The 19,847-nt window shown below is 39.1% G+C and overlaps 1 protein-coding gene across 8 annotated transcripts in view; it reads left to right on the top strand.

Moving 5' to 3' along the window:
- LOC125461531 (rho GTPase-activating protein 18) overlaps positions 1–3,367 on the top strand; it is a 129,173-nt gene extending 125,806 nt beyond the window's left edge. For all 8 annotated transcript variants that reach the window (XM_048550440.1, XM_048550438.2, XM_048550439.2 and 5 more), the window contains exon 15: positions 663–3,367. In XM_048550440.1, coding sequence (XP_048406397.1) covers positions 663–769 — 107 coding nt within the window. In that variant the 3' untranslated portion in view covers positions 770–3,367. The remainder of the gene's footprint in view (positions 1–662) is intronic.
- Positions 3,368–19,847: the final 16,480 nt, after the last annotated feature.

Here is a 19,847-nt window from a genome sequence, read left to right on the forward strand (position 1 = left end):
CTGTCAATTAGCAGCTGATATGAGTTTGATTGCAGTTGGAAAACCTCCAGGCAGTGAGCTATATTAGGAAACCATCCCAACAATCTCCCCACTATGTTCCCGAACCCACCCACTCGCCCAGCCTACTATCTAGGGCTGGAAAGATTCTGCCCATGTTTTTAGTACATTTGTTTCAGTGATCCTGCCACACTGTAAATGCACTAACAATCCTTATCATTTACTTTTTTTTAACATTAGTTGCCGCTTTAACTCAACCAAAGAAACAAACTCCAGCATATCTAATTTCACCAGAAATGCACTGTATTAATTTGTTCTGATGCTAAAAAAATAAGTATAAGCAGTTCTTTACTTTTTTTCCCCTATTCTTCTGAGCTTGTAGAGTATTCAGTATGATCTGACCTGTGGTGATGTAATTCAGTGCTGTCCTTATCTGGATTTGGACATATGATGAGGGACTTGGGAGTGCAAATTGTTTTCATAATGGTGAAAGACTGAAACCAAGTATTGCACTCTCCCCTGTGGCCTGGCTCAAATGAAGTGACTGATGACAGGTTAATGGATGAACTCTGTCATGCCTGTGGGGTTTCATACTGTAAAAGTGGACTTTTAAATTGCTGTGCTTCTTTGGTCACCAGTTAAATTTTTGGTTTACATTTTAACAGGTGAACACTGTCTTGACCCTGACGCACTTATCCTGGAACTGTACAGGATTAACCCTCAGGCTGAGTGGGTTATAAAGCAACGTGCAGCATTGTCAAAAGGAAGCTAACTTTTTGTGAACATTCATCACTTAAATCCAGAGAGTTTGCTGGTTGGACTAATATCTGTACTTTGTTATTGTTAAAACAAAGTTGCGACATCACAAAACTAAAGAAATAAAGCTGAAGTACTTTCTGAAGGTACATCCTAGAAACAACTTATTCAACAAAGTACAGCATTTTTACTAAATGATGGACACTTACCACTAATTAAGATGAAAACAGATCAGCTCTTAAATTTGCTGGTATGTGTATGTGAATTTGATAACTTGAATTTTATAGAAAATTTATATTTAACCCTGGCTATTTTTGGGGAAATGTTGCATAAGCACTGCCAAACATTGCTGAGAATATTATGAAAAAGACACACAAGTCACCTTTATCATTGTATATAATATATACTTGCTGGAAAGTTTTTAACTGTCTTTTGAATGCCACCTTGGAACTACTCGGAGAAAAGGAATCTGTAAAGTGGAGAAAATGCAGCAAAATGAAAAGGTTCAGCTTGTGCCAAAATGCATGCAAAGTGATATTTATTGAAGCACCACAGGAGGAAAAGGAACGAGCATAAATCTGAACCTTCTGTTTATTTGTCGAGAAGCCATATTTGACAGCCTGTATCAAACTCTCCAGGAGCAAGAGGATCTTTAGCTTGGAAAAAGAATTGTGACTCAGCACTTTAGTGCTTTGTTACAGAGAATTTGACACAAGGCAAAAATTCAGTGGTATAAAAATGCAATAGCTTTTAGGAATTATTGTGGACAATAATATTTGAGATCTGCACAGCATATGTTTTGCTTTCTTTGAGACCACAGCCTCCTTCTACTTGCTCTTTAGCTTTTACTGTTGTACAATCTATCATATTAATATGTACGTTTGGAGCATTTTCCTATGCATTGCTATGATTGCAATTTTTTTTCTATTTTAAGTTTGTTTTAGCAGCCATCTCAATCTGTTGTTTTACTGTCATTCTGTGAATTGGCAAAGTTAGTTTTAAGAAGGTTAAGTAATATGATCCTTACAATATTCACAATTGTTCCAACTGCAAGAATTACTTTCAACTGTTAAGAACTTATTGCACTCTGCCAATTTAGCAATTTGTAATGGACAATCTTGACAGCGGCACAACAGAGTTCACAAAAATGAATTCCTGGAATTTCTGTTACTCGGATTTACCCAGAATGAGAAGAGTTAGAAACAACTGGTGGTACAGATTATATATTTAAAGACAAGAACTTTCTTCGTTCTTTAAGATATTATTTTACGTAAAATGCAATTGCAGCCAATATTTAAAGTTAAAGCGAACAAAGCAGCAGATAAAGAGCAGCAAAAACATAATAAACTTCAGTTGAGATTGCAGAATATCTGGTATTTTGGCAGCCTTGTCAAGCCATATAGTTCTGCTACTTTGTATTACTTTCTTCAGTGCAGCTCAGCTGAAATCAGCCAAACCTAAACAAAAGAGCTTGAAAATTAACCACAAGTCATTGTTAAATATAACTTGAGTTTCTGTACTATACAACACTAGTTTAAAAATATTGTGCTAGAGTCAGTCCTGGGTGTGCCCTCAGATTGAAATAGTCAGCAGGCATGTTTCAATTGATTGCACCCGTTTATTCCCATAGAAGGATGTGCTTCAAATTCAGTTTAGTTATTTTAAGCACATGTTTTACAAGTTTCCACATTTCGCTAAAAAAATGTCTAGTATACATCAATGGAACTAGTAAATGATTCTGTTTTTTAGTGACATTGTCGTGATTTTAAATGAGGCTACTGAGAGGACTAGATATTCTTGTTAAACATCCTTTTCTTTCAATAGGGTCAGTTTTCCAGTCTGAAATACACCGAATGTTAATATAAAGATCATGAAAATATGTTATTGTATTCCATCATGTGGCCTGATTGTGCTGATTCATGGAAGATTTTACATGGGTAATTATGCAAATAAGTTTGATCCATGACATTGTTTTGGAATACAGTTTTCTGAGAGCATCTAAAGTGGAAACTTGACCCCAAATTAACCACTGAATATGTACCTTGTAGTTACACTATTTAAATTGGTATTAAAATTCTTGTTAACTAATCGTATATTTGTAAACTGTAGCCTAATTTTGCAAGTTTTCCTAAAATTGGGACAAGGTGCTAAGCACATTATAAGATCAGTAAATCCTGCACAAGCAAAATATTGGCTGGAATTTTTAAGTAGTAATGATAGTAAAATGAACAGTGTTCACAATCATTTTGTCCTTAAAATGACAGCAACTTCCAGAGTCTGCACATGTGTGGTTAAATGTGGAAATTTAAATGCTGCTGTCAGTGATTCATTGCTTCTCCATAAGATGTGCTGAAGTCCCTACAGACTGCAGACAATAAGAACAAATTGATGACAACTTACCCTGTTGCGCTGTAATATCATTTAAGAAAATCTCAAAAAGACTATGCCTTCTAATGATGTGTAACTGTGTTTCCAATGACAAACTAAGTCCTTACTCCTGCTAAACATCATCTTGGGCCCTGGAAATCTACTTCTATATTTATGTAATGTAATTTGTTTTTCCAGTCTCATAAAATTTCTCAAGTTTTTGATGTAATAAAACTTTTTAATGTTTGTTTTCAGTTTCTACTGCGTATGCCTCACTCATAATTGCTATAAAACATGTGCTGAGTCTTGGATAATTTGGACATTTTACTCCCTAGTTTGCTACCTGTGAATACCTTAATGTGATTGACTTCGTTCACAAACTGATGACATTACTGTTGCCGGATGTCCAGAAACCCCTGGAGTTGGCACCAGGCTCAAATTAATGTTGGGAAGGGTGAAATGTCCTCCAAGAAATCTCTTGGTCTTTGTTGGGAAGCTTTCTTCAATATTGGTGTTGAATGTCATTGTCTGTCACTGATTGTAATAACCATTAAATAGTCAACATCGCCTGAGGAGATCAAGAACATAAAGCAGTAAGAATGTTGTTATCAGATTTTTATTCTTCATCAAACTGTAAAAACATGCCTCTGTCAATGGACAAGTGGAAGATCAGGTTCTGGTCTAATTTTTTAAAATTTAAACCATTGATGGGTGTTCTACTATCTTCAAACTCAATTTCAATAAGAACACATATTTGGCGATTAATCCTGTCCTATATCTACATGCTTTGAGATATTCAAAGAAATGTTTTAAAATATTAAATGTGCTGATGTCACATCTCCTCCAGTTGGCATCCTGTATGCTCTTGTGAATGAACAAACAGAAGCTTCATGTGCCTTTATGAGAGAGGGATAGCTTGCCTTTCAAGCACCGAAAAATTTACAGTCAATGAGTGACCACTGGTCCCAGATCTCATCTACTGGAACTGGTGTCCTGTCTTTTTTATTTTTCTTAATGCTGCAGAGCTCTAAAGTGCAGATGGTGATGTTCTTCCTGTGGAATGCCCTCAGCTTCCTTTCCGGAAGGCTACTGATTCTCTCCCGGGCCTTTAGAGTCCGTCATGTTTCCTCTTTGCTTTGGTTGGGCAGAGCACAGCACACTAAAATTAAATGGTACACTTTGTCCAGCATGCACTACAAGGTTTCCCCAGACTGATCCAAGCATCAAATTCAGCAGACCTACCATAATCTCTATGATGGCCCTGATTGAAGAATAGGATGCATTGTATCTCTATTCAGCTTCAGTCATCAGGTAAAGGAGCCAGCCACAGTTGCACACACTCGCCCTTGTCTTCCAGTAATCACCCTGGAAAGACAACCTGTACTTTGAATTGAAGCAGGAATATGAGCCTTCTCAACAATCTAAGCAATATGGCAGCACCCAAGTTACCTGATATATACTTATAAGATGTTGTACTAATGATCACAGTTGACTTATAGATTGAAGGAATGGAACATTTTCTATAGATGAAGTCAACTGAGTTGTAAAATCATCCTCTCACTGTGACGTGGGTACAGGCAGTAGCTCCCTGCACATGTGGAGAGCCGGTTAAATTGGCAACTCCTAGTGCCTGGTCTGCAGCATTGGTCTTGTCAAGGGGAAATGAGATGCATTGATGTGATCTGGCATAAATTGCTTTGGAAACAGTCTTAATACATTTGTAGTTTGAGGTTTGTGACATCCCATACAAATTCTCAGTGGAAATTTGGAAGCAGCCAGTTGTGTAAAAGCTTAGTGCAGTTGTCACCTTGACAAGTAATGCAATAGAGTGGCCAGCCAGCCCTTTACATTGCAGTCCTCTCTGTGACAGTGTTGTGATAGATCCTCAGCCTGTGCTGACACTATGGCTTGGTCATTTAGAGGAAATGGAGGATGATAGGCTCTGGCCCTGTGCATCCTGAGGACACCTTAGCTGTGACCAATTCTGTGGAGGTTGTTGAACATCCACTGGAGGTTGCTGCTGGTCTTGGGCTTGCTGATGCATCTGTTGGCCCTCCATTTCTTTGTGACTTTATTGCATCACAGGCACAGCAACAATGACCCTGCTATGGCTGGACCCAGCGGTTGTGGTTCCAATAAACCTGTGTGGGAAATATCAGAAACGGACCAGGTCCTTAGTGATGTGAGCAATCAGCATATGCATCATACATAAATGACAGTTTTAGTTCTCCACATAGTTGTATATGGAGGACTATGACAATGCCTCGCCACGAACCTTTGATATAGGGACCTTTTTCTGAAGAATACATTATAAGCCATACTGCACAAAAACACTATGAGATTGCAGATGCTGCATAATTACTGCTACCTCCTCTATCCTCAAGGCACTTAAGAAAGGCAGCATTCCATTTTTTTTGATCATTCACGTGACGAGGGCATTACTGACCAGGCAACATTTATTGCCCATCCCTAATTGCCCAGAGGGCAGTTCAGAGTGCACCACATTGCTATAAGTTTGCAGTCACATGTAGGCCAGAACAGGTAAGAATAGCAGATTCTTTCTCTTAAACCTTTCTGATAATCGACAATGGATTAGAGATCATCACTGGACTCGTAATTCCAAATATTTTATTCAATTCAAATTCCACCATCTGCCATGGCAGGATTTGAACCTAGTTCCCCAGAGTGTTATCTTGGTCTCTAGATTAACAGACCAGCAATAACACCAGTAGGCTAACACTTCCCCATGCAAGCATATTGGTAATTATTTACAGCTCAAGGTGAGAGGAAATTTATGCCATACCCTTGTACAGCCTATGAGATCTTGGATTGTCTTTGTGAATTTACATCTGTTTCATCTAGATGACTGTCTTCGTGACCAATGGCATGTCAAAAATGCTTTTGACCAGGATTTGTATCCTAAACAGTTCGACACTGCATGCATTTAATGTGCAAGGTGCTGTGATCATGGATAGTTTCACCCTGTGCAGCAAAAGTATCTGAATAATGTGGTTGCTGTTTGAAATGCCTAACATTGCTCACAAGCAGATCCCACATTCTCGGAGAAAAACAAATTGCTTATCCTGCTTAGGGTGTGGTCACGGCCATTTTCCATTCCTAGTTTTCATTTACCAGCCACATGAGCATGCAAGACAATATAGGTCTCACATAATACAGTATGTTGCCAGCTCAGCCTGATAATCTCTGCAATGCACAGGTGTGATACAGCACAGTGGCATCCTGCAACATATCCAATGTAACAACATCCAGTGCAAGATATCCCGAATTTTTCAGTGTCCTTGCAGGAATATAGCAATGAAAGGTGAGTTCTGAGGAAGTGTCACTTGACCCAAAATGTTAACTGTGATTTCTCTTCACAGATGATGCCAGACCTGCTGAGTTTTTCCAGCAATTTCTGCTTTTGTTGACAATGAAAGATACTACTGTGCACCAAAGTGCACCATTGAAATGAAGAACTATGTTGTAAGTGGATGGAAGATGTGCCATGAGGATGCAATGAGTTTGATAGGGCTACAGAGCTACTGATATTTGCATGAACAGAGCTAGGAGAAATCCAATGGACAGCAGAAATCAGTTGTTTTCTGGTTGCAGTGAATTCTGTCACATACCGTTATAAACATTTGGGATGCTGATATTCTGCATGTTAGATTCCAGCTTCAGATTTAGGGATGTTTCTCACTGACATTCTCTGAATACAGGTCTCTCCCTCCATTCTGATTATTTTGACACCTTGAAGCAGTGAGTTGGTGTTCATGTGAATAGAAGCACCCAAATACTTGTGAATATTTCCAGGCCAATAGGGAGGGATAATGAATGAGTAACATTCCTTATGATACCAGTTAATGGATCTTGATTGAGACAATGGGTGCTCAGTAAATGAGTTTCAAATTGTCTATAAGAAGTGGCATTTCATAAGCTGTCATACCTTGAATAAAGACAAAAAAAACTGCAGATGATGAAATCCAAGGTGGACTAGCAGGAGGCTGGAAGAACACAGCAAGCCAAGCAGATGCTGGAGGAAAGGAACTGTCAACGTTTCAGGTATAACCCTTCCTCAGGACTAGGCTTATACCTGAAACATAGACTGCTGCTTTCCTCTAGATGCCGCCTGGCTTGCTGTATTCTTCCAGCTACCTTGTCTTGAATAAAATCTTAGGTGCTCTTAACTCAGGGATTTTTAAAATGTAGATTTAAAATTTTAAGACTTTTAAAATTTAAAATTCACTTTATTTTAAAACATAACCATTAAATATAGTTTTGTCCCAAAATCGTAATTAAAGAAGTTCTAAACAATGAAAATTAATAATTAATCTGGTAATCTACAATAAAATATGATACATTGTATCAATATTTTGACTGAAAATCTGATTCACTGTGGAATCATTAATAACAACCACTGCTCCCAGCAAGAAAATGCTATTTAAATGTGTTAAAATGTACAAGAATAGACCTGGCAGCCTTCAGTGGATGTACATGCAAACATTCAACTTTCACTTAGAAAGGACCAATACATTTGGAATGATCCTGCACATTGACTGTACTGCTGGCTCCCCCTTGTGTTTGATTATAAAAGCACAAGTATCCATTCAGAAAATATAAATGTATTGAAATTGAAAACAGTCACTCAGAATCCATTGCAAGTCTTTTAACACAAGACATGAGAATATTTGCTGTCTTATTCAGAAAGGGAGACAAAAGCAGTCAGGTAAGTGCAGTCTATTAGCTTAGCATCAGTCACTTGGAAGATGCTAGAGATTACTGCAGATGTAATAGTAGAGCATTTAGAAATATGTAATGTAATCAAGCGCAGTCAGTTTGGCTTCATCAAGGAGACACTGTGCCTGATAAATCCATTAGAGTTATTTGGGGAGATAACAGCCAGCATGTATAGAGGCAACTAATAGATGTAACCCCTTTGGATTTTCAAAAGGCATTTAATTAGATACTGCATGTAAGACTATTTAATAAGATAGGACCCCGTGGTATTGCATCGGTATGTTAGCATGATTAGAGGATTGGCTAACAGTTAGAGAGATGGGATAAAATTTACAATATACATTATTGACTTGGATGATTTAAGTAGATGCACAATTGCCAAGTTTGCGGATGATGCAAACATTGGTTGGAAGGCAAATAGTGAGGATGAAATTGAGGACCTTTTACAGAATCATATAGACAGGTTAAATGAGTAGGCAAAACTTTGGCAGATGTAAATATAATGTGGAAAAGTATGATATGTACTTTGGCAGGAAGAATACAAGAGATAAATAGTATTGAAATGAGGAAAGACTGCAGAAAACTAACAAAAAGAGATTTTGGAGTACTTGGATGAGTTACAAACAGCTAGTACCCAAATTCAGTAGGAAATAGGAAAAGCAAAATAGATTATTTCGAAAAGAATGGAATGAAATAATAGTGTGGTATTGCTAAAAAAAGTGTATGGCATCAGTTAGACCACGCCTGCAATTCTGTGAAGTGTTACTGTAAAGGAAAGATATACCTGCACAACAGACAATACAAAGAAGTGTTCACAAAGGAAGGTTGATTCTGGGTATGCAGAGATTTTCTTTAGGGAAGGGATTGCATAGATTGGACTTGACACATTGGAATTTTGAAGAATGAAGAGGCAACTTCTTTGAAACATTTAGGGTATTTAGAAAGATAGGAGCCTACAGTGTTGGGGCAGTATATTAGAATGGAAAGAGGATTAGTTAACTATTAGAGACTGGGATAAAATTTACAATATACTTTAATGACTTGGATGACATAAGCAGATATATATCAGCATGGTAGTTCAGTGGTTAGCATTAGTGCCTCACAGTGCCAAGGACTAGGGTTCAATTCCACCCTTCGGCAACTATCTGTATCGAGTTTGCACGTTCTCCCTGTGTCTTTGTGGGATTTCTCCCACAGTCCAAGGATGGCAGATTAGGTTGATTGGATGTGCTAAATTGCCCATAGTGTCTCAGGGATGTGTAGGTTAGATGAACTAGCCATGGGAATTGCAGGGATGAGATGGGCTGGTGGGATGTTCTTTGGAGGGTTACTGCTCCTACTGAGCTGACCTTGGTTGGAACTGTCACAGACTTTATCTTCTCCTTGCCCATGGGAGAGGGGGAGAAAAGAAGGATTCAAGCTCCTGCCAGCCAGTTGTTTTGATAAAACTGGTATTGGCATTGACTTCGTGGTTTCTGGACACAGGCATTAAAATTGGACTAAACTAGGGCCCAAATAACAGAAGCAATTTCAGTGAGAAAGTAATAACATAGCAAAATTTTCTGAATGAATTTTCTTGCAGGTGATAAATATAAATTGATGTTCTGTTGATTATTTAACCTTGAATATATTGAGGTTTAATTACTTTTACCAGCTATGTGATTAGAATTTGGTGTTTATCTGACATAAAAAAGCTTCTCACTGTAAAACTTGGCTGTTTGAAGCTGGGGAGCTTAACTTAAAGGCTGAACGAAAAGCATTTCATTTACTTTTTCAAATTTTCACATTTCAAACTAATTTGACTACTTTAGTATGCATTTTATTTTCAAACAATATTATGCATTGTTATAGAGAATAGTCCGAGAAATTAATTGAATGACAGAAACTGAATTATGATTAATATATTCCTATTTTAGTTGGTTTTATTCCATCCATGATTTTAGAAATAGACATTAATTAATATTGAATACAGTCACTCTGCAATCCTTTCATGTGTGTAGAATCTTCAGCGTTCCTTAACAATAGATTTTGCCTTGAAATTTTCTCTCTTAATTCTGTACTTGTCTGTTTAGCTCTTTACTGCTATGAACAGAGTAAATATCTGTCATTTGTTTGCTAAACTTGCTCTATATGTGGAATTATGGACTTCTAATCACCACATTGTGGTGTAATACACCAAGAAAAAACTATATGGGATAGGGATCCAAGAGGCAATAGTTGGATTCAAATTTTCAGACAAAATAATGGTGAGATAATGGCATTTGTCATTATTCATGTACAAATGATACAACAACTTCAGGTGAGTAGCAAATAGGAGGTTGCAACTTAATCTTCAAAAATTTCTGTTTGTGTTGCTGTGCTCTGCTATTAGCTCCTTGACCTTCGTTCCACCATAAGATCAGAAGTGAGGATGTTTGCCAATGGTTGCACAATGTTCAGCACCATTCATAATTCCTCAGTTACTGAAACAATCCATGTTCAAATGCAAGATCTGGACAATATCCAGTCTTGGGTCGACAAGTGACAAGTAGCATTTGTACCACATAAATTCCAGGCATAACCATCTCCAATAAGAGACAATCCAACCACTGCCCCTTGAAATTCAACAGTGTTACCATCACTGAATCCCCCACTATCAACATCCTTGGAGTTACCATTGACCAGAAACTCAACTGGACTCACCATGTATATACTATGGCTACAAGAGCAGGTCAGAGGCTAGGAATAATTAAGTGAATAACTCACCTCCTGACTCCCCACAGCCTGTCCAGTAACTATAAGGCACAAGTCAAGAGTGTGATGGAATATTCCCCATTTTCCTGGATAGGCCACATCCACAAGCACCTACTCCCTCTTCTAGCAATGTTCAGTTGCAGCAGTGTTTACCATCTACAAGGTGCACTCCAGAAATTCACCAAACTACCTTAGATAGCACCTCCAAGTCCACAAAAACTTCCATGTAGAGAAACAAGGCAGTAGATACCTGGGAACACCACCGCCTGTAAGTTCGCCTTCAAGCCACTCATCAGCTTGTCTTGGAAAAATATTGCCATTCCATCACTGTCATAGTGCCATATCCTGGAGCTCCCACCCTAAGGGCATTATGAGTCAACCTACAGCAGTTGGACTACAGCAGTTGAGGAAGGTAGCTCACCACACTTCGTTAAGGACAATTGGGGTGGGCAATGAATGTAGGCCGGCTGGTGACTCTCCCCTCCCATGAGTGGATAAAAAAAACCTTGCGGTTCCTTGTTCGAAGACAATCGGTAACTGATTAAAGGACAGGATATTGAATAAGGCAATGCTCACTGGCAGCGACATTCCTGGTTTTTGCTTCTGCAACGTCACTAGATCACATTACTTACCTGAGGAGTAGGCTTTCAGTGATCCTGGGACTCCAGTGGGGTGTCCTCTGGCAGTATGAATGGCCTCATCAGCGGTGCTGATGACAACAACAACTGCTAGTCTGCTTGGCCAGTAGCTATTGCTGGGTGTCAACCCCTGGGAGTCTTCTGGGGGTGGCCTCCCTCCTGGCTAATTGTCATGCAGTTCAGTGGATCTTCCCTAAAACAGGGGCTGTGAGTTTCTCACTGGTTCTCCAGAGCACAGGAGAAACCCCAACGTCACAACAAGAGTCTAATTCAGTATAGAGGGTCAGGGAATCAAACAGGCTTTCAGAATAGAAGGCATTCTGAAGAAGGGTCACAAGGTTGCCCTCCACAGATGCTGCCAGACCTGTTGAGTTTCTCCAGAAGTTTCTGTTTTGTTTCAGGTTTCCAGCATTCACAGCACTTTGTTTTGCTTTTTCAACGTAAGCCTGCTGCCAAGTCACATTGCACACATGTACAGGAACCCACCTCAAGCAGCTGGGTACATCTCAGGGTTATTACCTTGCACTCAATGATCACTCACTTTGCACCCACTTGGATGCTCACAGCATCTCTGCCATGCCTCGCCTTTTTTTGAATAGTCACCTCACTGAGTACTTACTCCCTTCCAATACCTCGATCTTACCTTGCCCTTTAAAGCAGGGACAAAGCCAGGCAGCTTATTGTGGTTGCCAGAAGTTATCAGTTAATGGTAGGGATATGTTGTTGCATGGCATCAAGCTAAATCACTATCACGCCTGCAGCACATGCCAACAGTTTATTTGGCAAACACACCGAATGGACTTCAACCAAGTGGCCATGTCACAAAGTCTAAGGACATTAGTCCTTTGTCAAGTCAATGGGTGTCACCACAGTCAGTCATCAATAGTTCCCATTGTCAGTCAGCCTGTACCGACACCTTCAGTTGGCCATTTGGGTTTTTTGGAGTCAGTGGTCTTTTATCATTCAGTTCAGGGAATGGGCCACAGCCAGTCCTGCAGATCCATCACAATTGGAATTAATAGTAAATCAGCCTGGCAGCTACACAAAGATCAGCCAGGCGTTTGGTCTCTCATCAGCCAGGCTGCCCTTCTAAATTGGTCAGCCTGGTTGGGCATGGCCAGCGCTTGGACACTGTTCATTGAAAATTAAATGGAGTTATCAGAGACACTGCTGTGGTGGACAAGTTTAGAGAGTCAGTTGTGACAATTGGAGGCAACATGTTGGGATACAATGGGGACAACAATTTTTAAGCCGAATAATTCAACATGTAGGAGTGAGAGACAGTTTAGCATTGCGGGGCATGGTCACTGTAGGATGACATCATCAATGATCACACCGCCCTGGCTTTGATAGGGTACATTGCATTATGATAGTCAGCTGTATGTCTGGGTCTCGGGGAGTGTGTCAGGGAGATGAAAACTTAAACAATAGACTTAGTGTGAATGACTGGATACGCAAACCACATGGCACCAATGGGGAGCACAGGAAGAATAGGGTATTAATGCTTGGGTGGGGGTGTTAGTCATTTAGCTTGACGGGCTGAGCCTATAGCTCACTCTGTGAAATGTTACTTGTGTTGTCTTACATCATTATCTGAATTGTCAATATGCAACGGAAATGAAAAATGCCCACCACACCCAGAGTGGATGAAGTAAGTGTTTTCCTCAGTCTGAGGGAGCAGGCTTGCTTCTGATCATAGTCAACTTGAGGAAGCTTGAGTAATCACAGGAGATGTTTAAAGTGCCACCTGCATACTACAATTCTCAAAGTTAATCCCATGTTTCATAAGCTATACAATGTTACAAAGCTGCTTTCTTCTCACCTTGAACTGCAAACATTTGACTGAGTTCCTTGCATAAAACGTAACATACATAAGATGCCACATGTCCATGTGCAGGCAGCTCATATTCCTCCTTGCTGGAGTCCTTTAAATCCCACTGTATGAAGCCAATACTAAAGTTCCATTTGTGAGTAATGTGAGCTGACTGCTCACCAAGGACCTGTTTTGTTCTTGATACTTCCCAGAAGAAAAAATCATTGGAACCAACACCAAAAGCCACAGCAGGGGTTATTGTTGCTGTAGCAGCTGCACAGCAAATGCACAGAGAAAGTAAAGATAAACTAATGCATCAGCAAGACCAAGACCAGCGGCAACCCCCATAGGCTACTGAGCGGCCTCCATGTGATGATGTTGCAGCTGAGGGTCCCTTCAGGATGCTGAGGAGGTACAGGAAGCCCAGAATCTATTTTCCTTGGTGCCATTTCCTCCATATAAGCAAGGCACACTGCCATTGCAGACAGATGAGGGTTAGTGGAGGAGGCCCAGAGTCTAGCACCCTCAGTTTTGACCAGATGAGGAAAGTGGAATGCTCACTGCCAAATGAGAATGGCCTAGGATACAATTAGGAGTGGGTGGACATCCCATCTGGAGACCATTGAGGTGACAGCTGCACTGATTTTTTTTTAATGGAATCAGTGCTTCCAAAGATCTACTGGGGAATCGTGTGGGATTTCAATCTTCAACCCATTTATGTATCAAGGCAAGTCTATGTGATAATGTAAACTTTAGAACTTTGATAAATGGTTAACAACTGAAAAAATCACCAAAGATAAACTATTACACTTGGAAAGAAGCAGGAATAACTCTGTCTGGAATTAACTGTTAAGGGATGAGGACAAACTTAAACAGGAATGGGCGGGGATTAGCCCCCATTTCTGGGAGAAGGAGGAGTCGAGACTACATGAATAAAACAGTTTTGTCTTCTGGTTGATAACTCGCTGCAGGAGAACTGATTATTGTGCGGAAAAATTGAAGGAGTTAACCATGAGAAAGTTGTGTCTTCAAATAGGTAGTCAATGCTAAATGTAACAAGAAAAAGGGAAGCTCCATCTGATAAGAAAGCATGCTGCAGACTTGATGGTTTCAGAAGAGTAATCAATAATTTTGATGAAAGAATCTAAAGAATCATGAATAATATCACATCATAGCGCTGAAGAAAATATCTGTATAAGAACCCGACACCAAGCTCTTCTTAAAATTCCACTATTAATTGGGTAATAGTGAAATTGAGTTGTGAGACTTAACTTACTTACTTGAAGGTTCTTATTTTGGTTGCTGCATACAATAAAGTTTAAATAATTGTTTCTGTGTCTGATTGTCTGTAACTTTTCTTAATAAGTAACTGAATTAAAGGTAGCTTGCGGTGATTTACCCCCAACATACCAATGCAATTCTTCAAGATCACACAATTTCATCTTGTTTTCCATGTTGGGATCTTTCCTATAACCTGGCAGCAGGCTTTGTCATTGTAGCTGGCTTTCCCCAAGTGCAGGGCTTTATAAAGGTTAAATTCAGGACACTGTGTCATAATGTAGCTGCCTTTAATCAATAGAAAGGGGCTCCATTACAGGTTATCTGTGATTATTGGCAGCACACCTTGAAGATCTATGCAAGGTTTCCTGGGAGGAACCTTGATATTTAAAACTCTTCGGTTCTTGCTTCAATTTAAGGACTGATGTCTTACAAGAAAGGTTGAAAGGCTGGGGCTATCTTTTGTAACCATGACTGATAACCCTATTACACAACCATCTAGGTCAAGTGTAGACATAATGAAGCCCATTCTTCCAGAGACCCATGACTGGAGCAGACACTGTACTTCTTGAAGATGAAGTCTCGATGCTGGGATCAGTCTATGGGACTTTGCAGTATAATCTAGACAGAAGGTGCTGTACAACTGGACTGGCAAAAAGTGGTTGTGATGGATGCTGAAGAGTTGGGAGTTTGGCAGCAGACCTCTGAGGAGGAAGATGAGGATACTGAGCAAGAGAAATATCACTTTCTGTATGAGAGATTGCTGTAGCGTCAGGCCCAACAAGCGAAATAGAACTTAATGAGCATTCACTTCCAACAGAAATGAGTTGGGTGAAGTCATCATTCATTGACTGAAATCTGTATTGTTCAAAGGGTAAGCAGCCCTGATTGTCTCAGAAGCAGATGCATCTTTTCAAGTGGTTCTTTCTTTTCCTATTGTTTTGTAAAAATTAATGTTAGCAACTCCTTGAAGGCTTTACAACAAGTGGTGCTCCCATGTTTAACAATGACAGGATGCTATGCTTCCCCATTTGGGAATGAGTAACATTCCTTCAGATAGGGCCCCAACATGTGATAGCACTATGGATAAATAGCCTCCGTAACTTCATTCTTGTGGCTGCAGTTACCCTGACAGTCAATCAGGCAGTTGGGGGAAACACAATTGTGACTGTAGTCTATTTGCGACAAAGTGTCACATGTGTAGTCTTTATTCACACAAGAAGTTTGCACTTCTGTTTCCCTCCCACTACATCTACTGTGAAGGGCTACTCCTGACTAAAGTACAAGTTCGGTGTCATTGATACGTAATGTTTATATATTGAGACGAGCTGCAGGGAACTGTGTGAGGCAAGTCACTGGAGAGAGAACCCATCAGTGAAACTCCCCAAAATTGACACAGATGAATTTTAGTAAAATTCACCCCAATGTTTCGAAATACTATACATTAATGTGTTGTTTGGCTGGTTCATTTCCTTTGTCTTGAGTAATACATTCCTAGTCTGATGTTAAATAAATCTACAGTTTCAAAGGAATATATTTCAGTGATTAACCATCATGTTAACAAACTAAATTAAAAAAAACATATGATCTATCAACCCAGGTTGCATTCTAACCTGTGGTACCATCAGTGGGGATCATAACACTCACGTTCCACTTGCTCCACAGTGGTGACATCTTTTTTGGCTCATCCTCAGGTGGCTGTGAGTTGTACAGATTCTGAAACTTGGAATTTCACCATTTGTTTTAGTTATGGCTGGTAATACTTGCAGTCAACCAGGAGGTGTGTCTTTGACAGGTGAGGCTGCCATAAGTTTGTAGTGTATGGTATGTGTTCCAGTACAGGCAATGGGTTTGGCTGATGTGAGTTTTATGATGTCCACTGGATTGTATGAAAATATTGCAAGATAATTAGTGACTTCGTCTCAAAAGTTATTTCTAATCCCCTTTTTGAAAAGCCTGTTCCCAAGAATGGCAAATCCAAATTGTACCAGATCTTCCTTTACATTTCATGTGCTACGTTGTAAATTTGATTCAGTTGTATATAGGAACGATAGAAGAATAGGGGTCATCTACTTTAACAACCTTCACTCTTTACTTCACAATTCCCAAAATCAACTTTTTGCAAAGATTTGATTCACAATAGTATGAAAAAGTATGTCAGTTAAAAGGATAGATGTAGCTTTGGTTTACTCATTGAATGAGACCAAGATTGTCCAAGTTATAGCCTGTTACCTATTTCGATGCCTCAAGACTTTGAAAATGGCATTTTAAGTTCATAAAGTTAAATTGTGCTTATGATACTTATTTCCTAATTCAACCAGTTTAAGCTTTGACAGCTTTAGGGACAGGATGGGGATTATCTTAGTGCTTGCTACCTCACTGGTAGTAGATCTTAAATCAGAACGTTTAAAGGTTCATTTGTGTTGCTAGTGGTTACAGTTCAGTTTCCAACCAGGCAGAACTCTGTTTATATTATTTGGTTCCTGTTTGGCTGAAACTTTATAACTGGTTTTCCCAGGAGAAAGTTCTGCAGATGTGTGAATAAAATTCAGTCCTGCATATGTTAAGGATAACATACTGAGCTGATTTGAACAATTATGATCTGAACCCCAAATAAAAGCCATGTAGAAGTGATAGCGTGATAGTAGATTGAAAAGTAAATGAGCAATTTTTGAAAGTGAACATCCCACAATTTCATATTTCAGTGGTATTGTAAATAAGAAAGCAAATTTGAATTCTGAAATCAGATTTCAGTTTCCATAGAATTGCATTCTTCTACAGGTATTAGATATTCAGTAAGTAGATGTGTATTACAGCTGTAGTCTTATTTCTGACTTGAATTTTATTTGTAGCAATGACTGTAGATTGTGCAGCTTTTCTTTTGAGTTTATCTTCCACATGAGTGCTGATAACTATTGTGCTATTGTTAGTTTTGCTTGTGTGTCACTGGTGGTCCCATACATATTGATATAAAAGTGGGATCTATTGTCATTGCCTGCTATCAGTGTTCTTCCAGATTGTATCAGTAATTTGTTTACTCCAGCCCTTCAATTTAAAAATTGAAAGCTGGCACGAACATCATGTGCAACCAAAGGAATAAAAAGCTGCCTTCATTTCTATCTAAGTCAACATATTTAAATAAATAATGATTTTGGACTGTTATAGTTTCATATGCACAACTATTTGTAAGACTAGCTCAAATTTATGCAATATAAAAGTCACTCTTTCAAGAAGGGAGTGCTGGAGAAATGAGGGAAAAGCATTATTGGTCAAATGAGGTTACAAGTAATTAAGCAAAAGCTTGGAACTATAAATATAGCCTGGGAAGTCAGGATCAAATCTTAAAATATTATGTGTATGCTACAACCCAAATACATTGTTCCTTTCTAGGTACTGAAGCATTAAAAAAAATTCACCCGCTTAAGGCAGATTCAATTCCTTGATGGTTTGCATGACTACACTTTAACATCTCTCCTCTCAACCATCTAGGGGTCATATGCCATCTGAGTTGTCAATTTATCTCTCTATTGCCAACATATATTTTTGTGACCGCAGGAGTCTCTCTGATATTTTCAGGCTATCCTTTGCCATCTATGTATGCCTCTTGTTAGACAGTTTGCTTTATTTGAACAAGGTGCTTTTCTGTTAGCTTCAATGTCTTTGCTGAGTCAATGACTTCCGGAGCATGTTTAGCTGCTGCTTGATATTGGACCTGGAAGATTACACACTGTGTCAGAGCATCCTCTGATTTTTCCATAGGGATTGCTGCTCTTGACAGCATGTCAGTGATATACATCTCTTTCCCTTGCTTTGTATGCCACATGCAGGTGATATCCCCATACTAAAACAGCAACCTTTGCAGATATTGTGGATCTGACCGCTGTGGTCTGAGGAAAATGCTTTGAAATGACTTAAGGTTGGACTGAACAATTACTTTGTCTTTTCCAGGTAGATATTTATGAAAATATTTACAAAGATAATGAGCAGGCACTCTCTCTCAATCTGAGCATTATATTGTTCTATTTGCATTAACACCATGGATATAAATGCAACTGGGTGTTTTTCCATTTAACAACTTCACTGAGTTCTGTCACTCTGGTGTCACACTTCCTCATTTCTGTTATAGATTTCTGCACCTGTGTTACTATCACTAGTGGCTTGATCATTGAGAACACTGGTTCTTGTGCTGTAGCCCATTATCATTACACATCCTTGGCAGTGAGTTGGCTTAATGGTTCACATCACAATGAAAAAAAAGGGCAAGAATTTTGCTAAGTAGTCAATGAATTCGACAAATTGTTGCACTGATCTTACGTTACCATATCACTGCTACGGCTGTCACCCTTTAGTTTCTGGATGCCTACTTTTTCAATGTGTGATGTCCACTGCAGTAATTGTATCCTGCCCTTTGTCACTGCGAGGCCAGGTATGTTCTGCCATGAATATATTCTGGCTGCTGATGAATAACCTCACTACTTCTGCACTATTTTATAGTTTTCTCCCAACAGTGATGAAAGTATAACTAGCTCATAATTGGTCTGGCTTGTTTGTTAAATCTGTATAATTTGGCCTCAGTTGTAGATATTCTACCAGTTCTGCTTCACAACAGTTATTATTTCAACCAGCATTGGACTGGGAAAATTGCTGGTATTGTTTCTTAACCAGTGCTTTCAGCTGCAGTCTACTTATTTGTTCTTTTTCTGTGGTTTTTAACAGTATACTAGCTTTAAGCAGCTTTGAACATTGAGTCCTATTTTATTTGCTGTGCTCCAATAGGTTTTGACACTCAGTCTTAGCACCATTCTGACACAAGTTATGAGCTCACAAAAACACTGTGGTGCTTTTGTTGAACTCGCTGTAAGATGGATGCCTGCAGTGAGTGCCTTATTGTAGAAGTTGCATGGTTCTGGCAAACCAGGAGGCACATTAGTGCAGTATTGCATTTCTATCACAAATACGTTCTGACTATTAAACCATGGTACACTATAGAACCAGATGTATGTTTCAAGGGAGGAATCTTATGATCTTTCCAGGTGCATTGGCTAAGATGGGCTGAATGGTCATTTCTTTCAGGTCTTTAAGTGGTTGAAATAAAAATATTCTAACATATTCCAGGATTCTGTTTTGAAATATATTAGTTCAATCCAACCGATTAGGAGGCTAACCATTAAAAGTCCTGAATGTTCCATGTTTTGTGAGATAAAATGCTTGATTTCTTCTGATTTCAATGCAGATGCCCCTGTATAGGCATTAATTTTTGGTTTATGGCAGGATTGAGACCAGCAACTTTAGTCCACAATGACATTAATTTAACAATGCTGGTGCAGGCATGTCTGTGAAGGATGGACTTTTAGGTGAACTACTGGCTGATAGCTGACAACTGTGCACAAGTTAATATCTTTGGAAAAGAAAGATAGGATGAAGATTAGAGCAAGAGTCCCCATCAGACATAATGTAGGAATGAAATCACTCAATGACAGTGATCAATGATTTTCCCCTGAGATCACATGATAGACTACAATTTGTTG

The sequence above is a fragment of the Stegostoma tigrinum genome, chromosome 19 (assembly GCF_030684315.1).
Source record: "Stegostoma tigrinum isolate sSteTig4 chromosome 19, sSteTig4.hap1, whole genome shotgun sequence".
In the NCBI taxonomy this organism is placed as follows: Eukaryota; Metazoa; Chordata; class Chondrichthyes; order Orectolobiformes; family Stegostomatidae; genus Stegostoma; species Stegostoma tigrinum.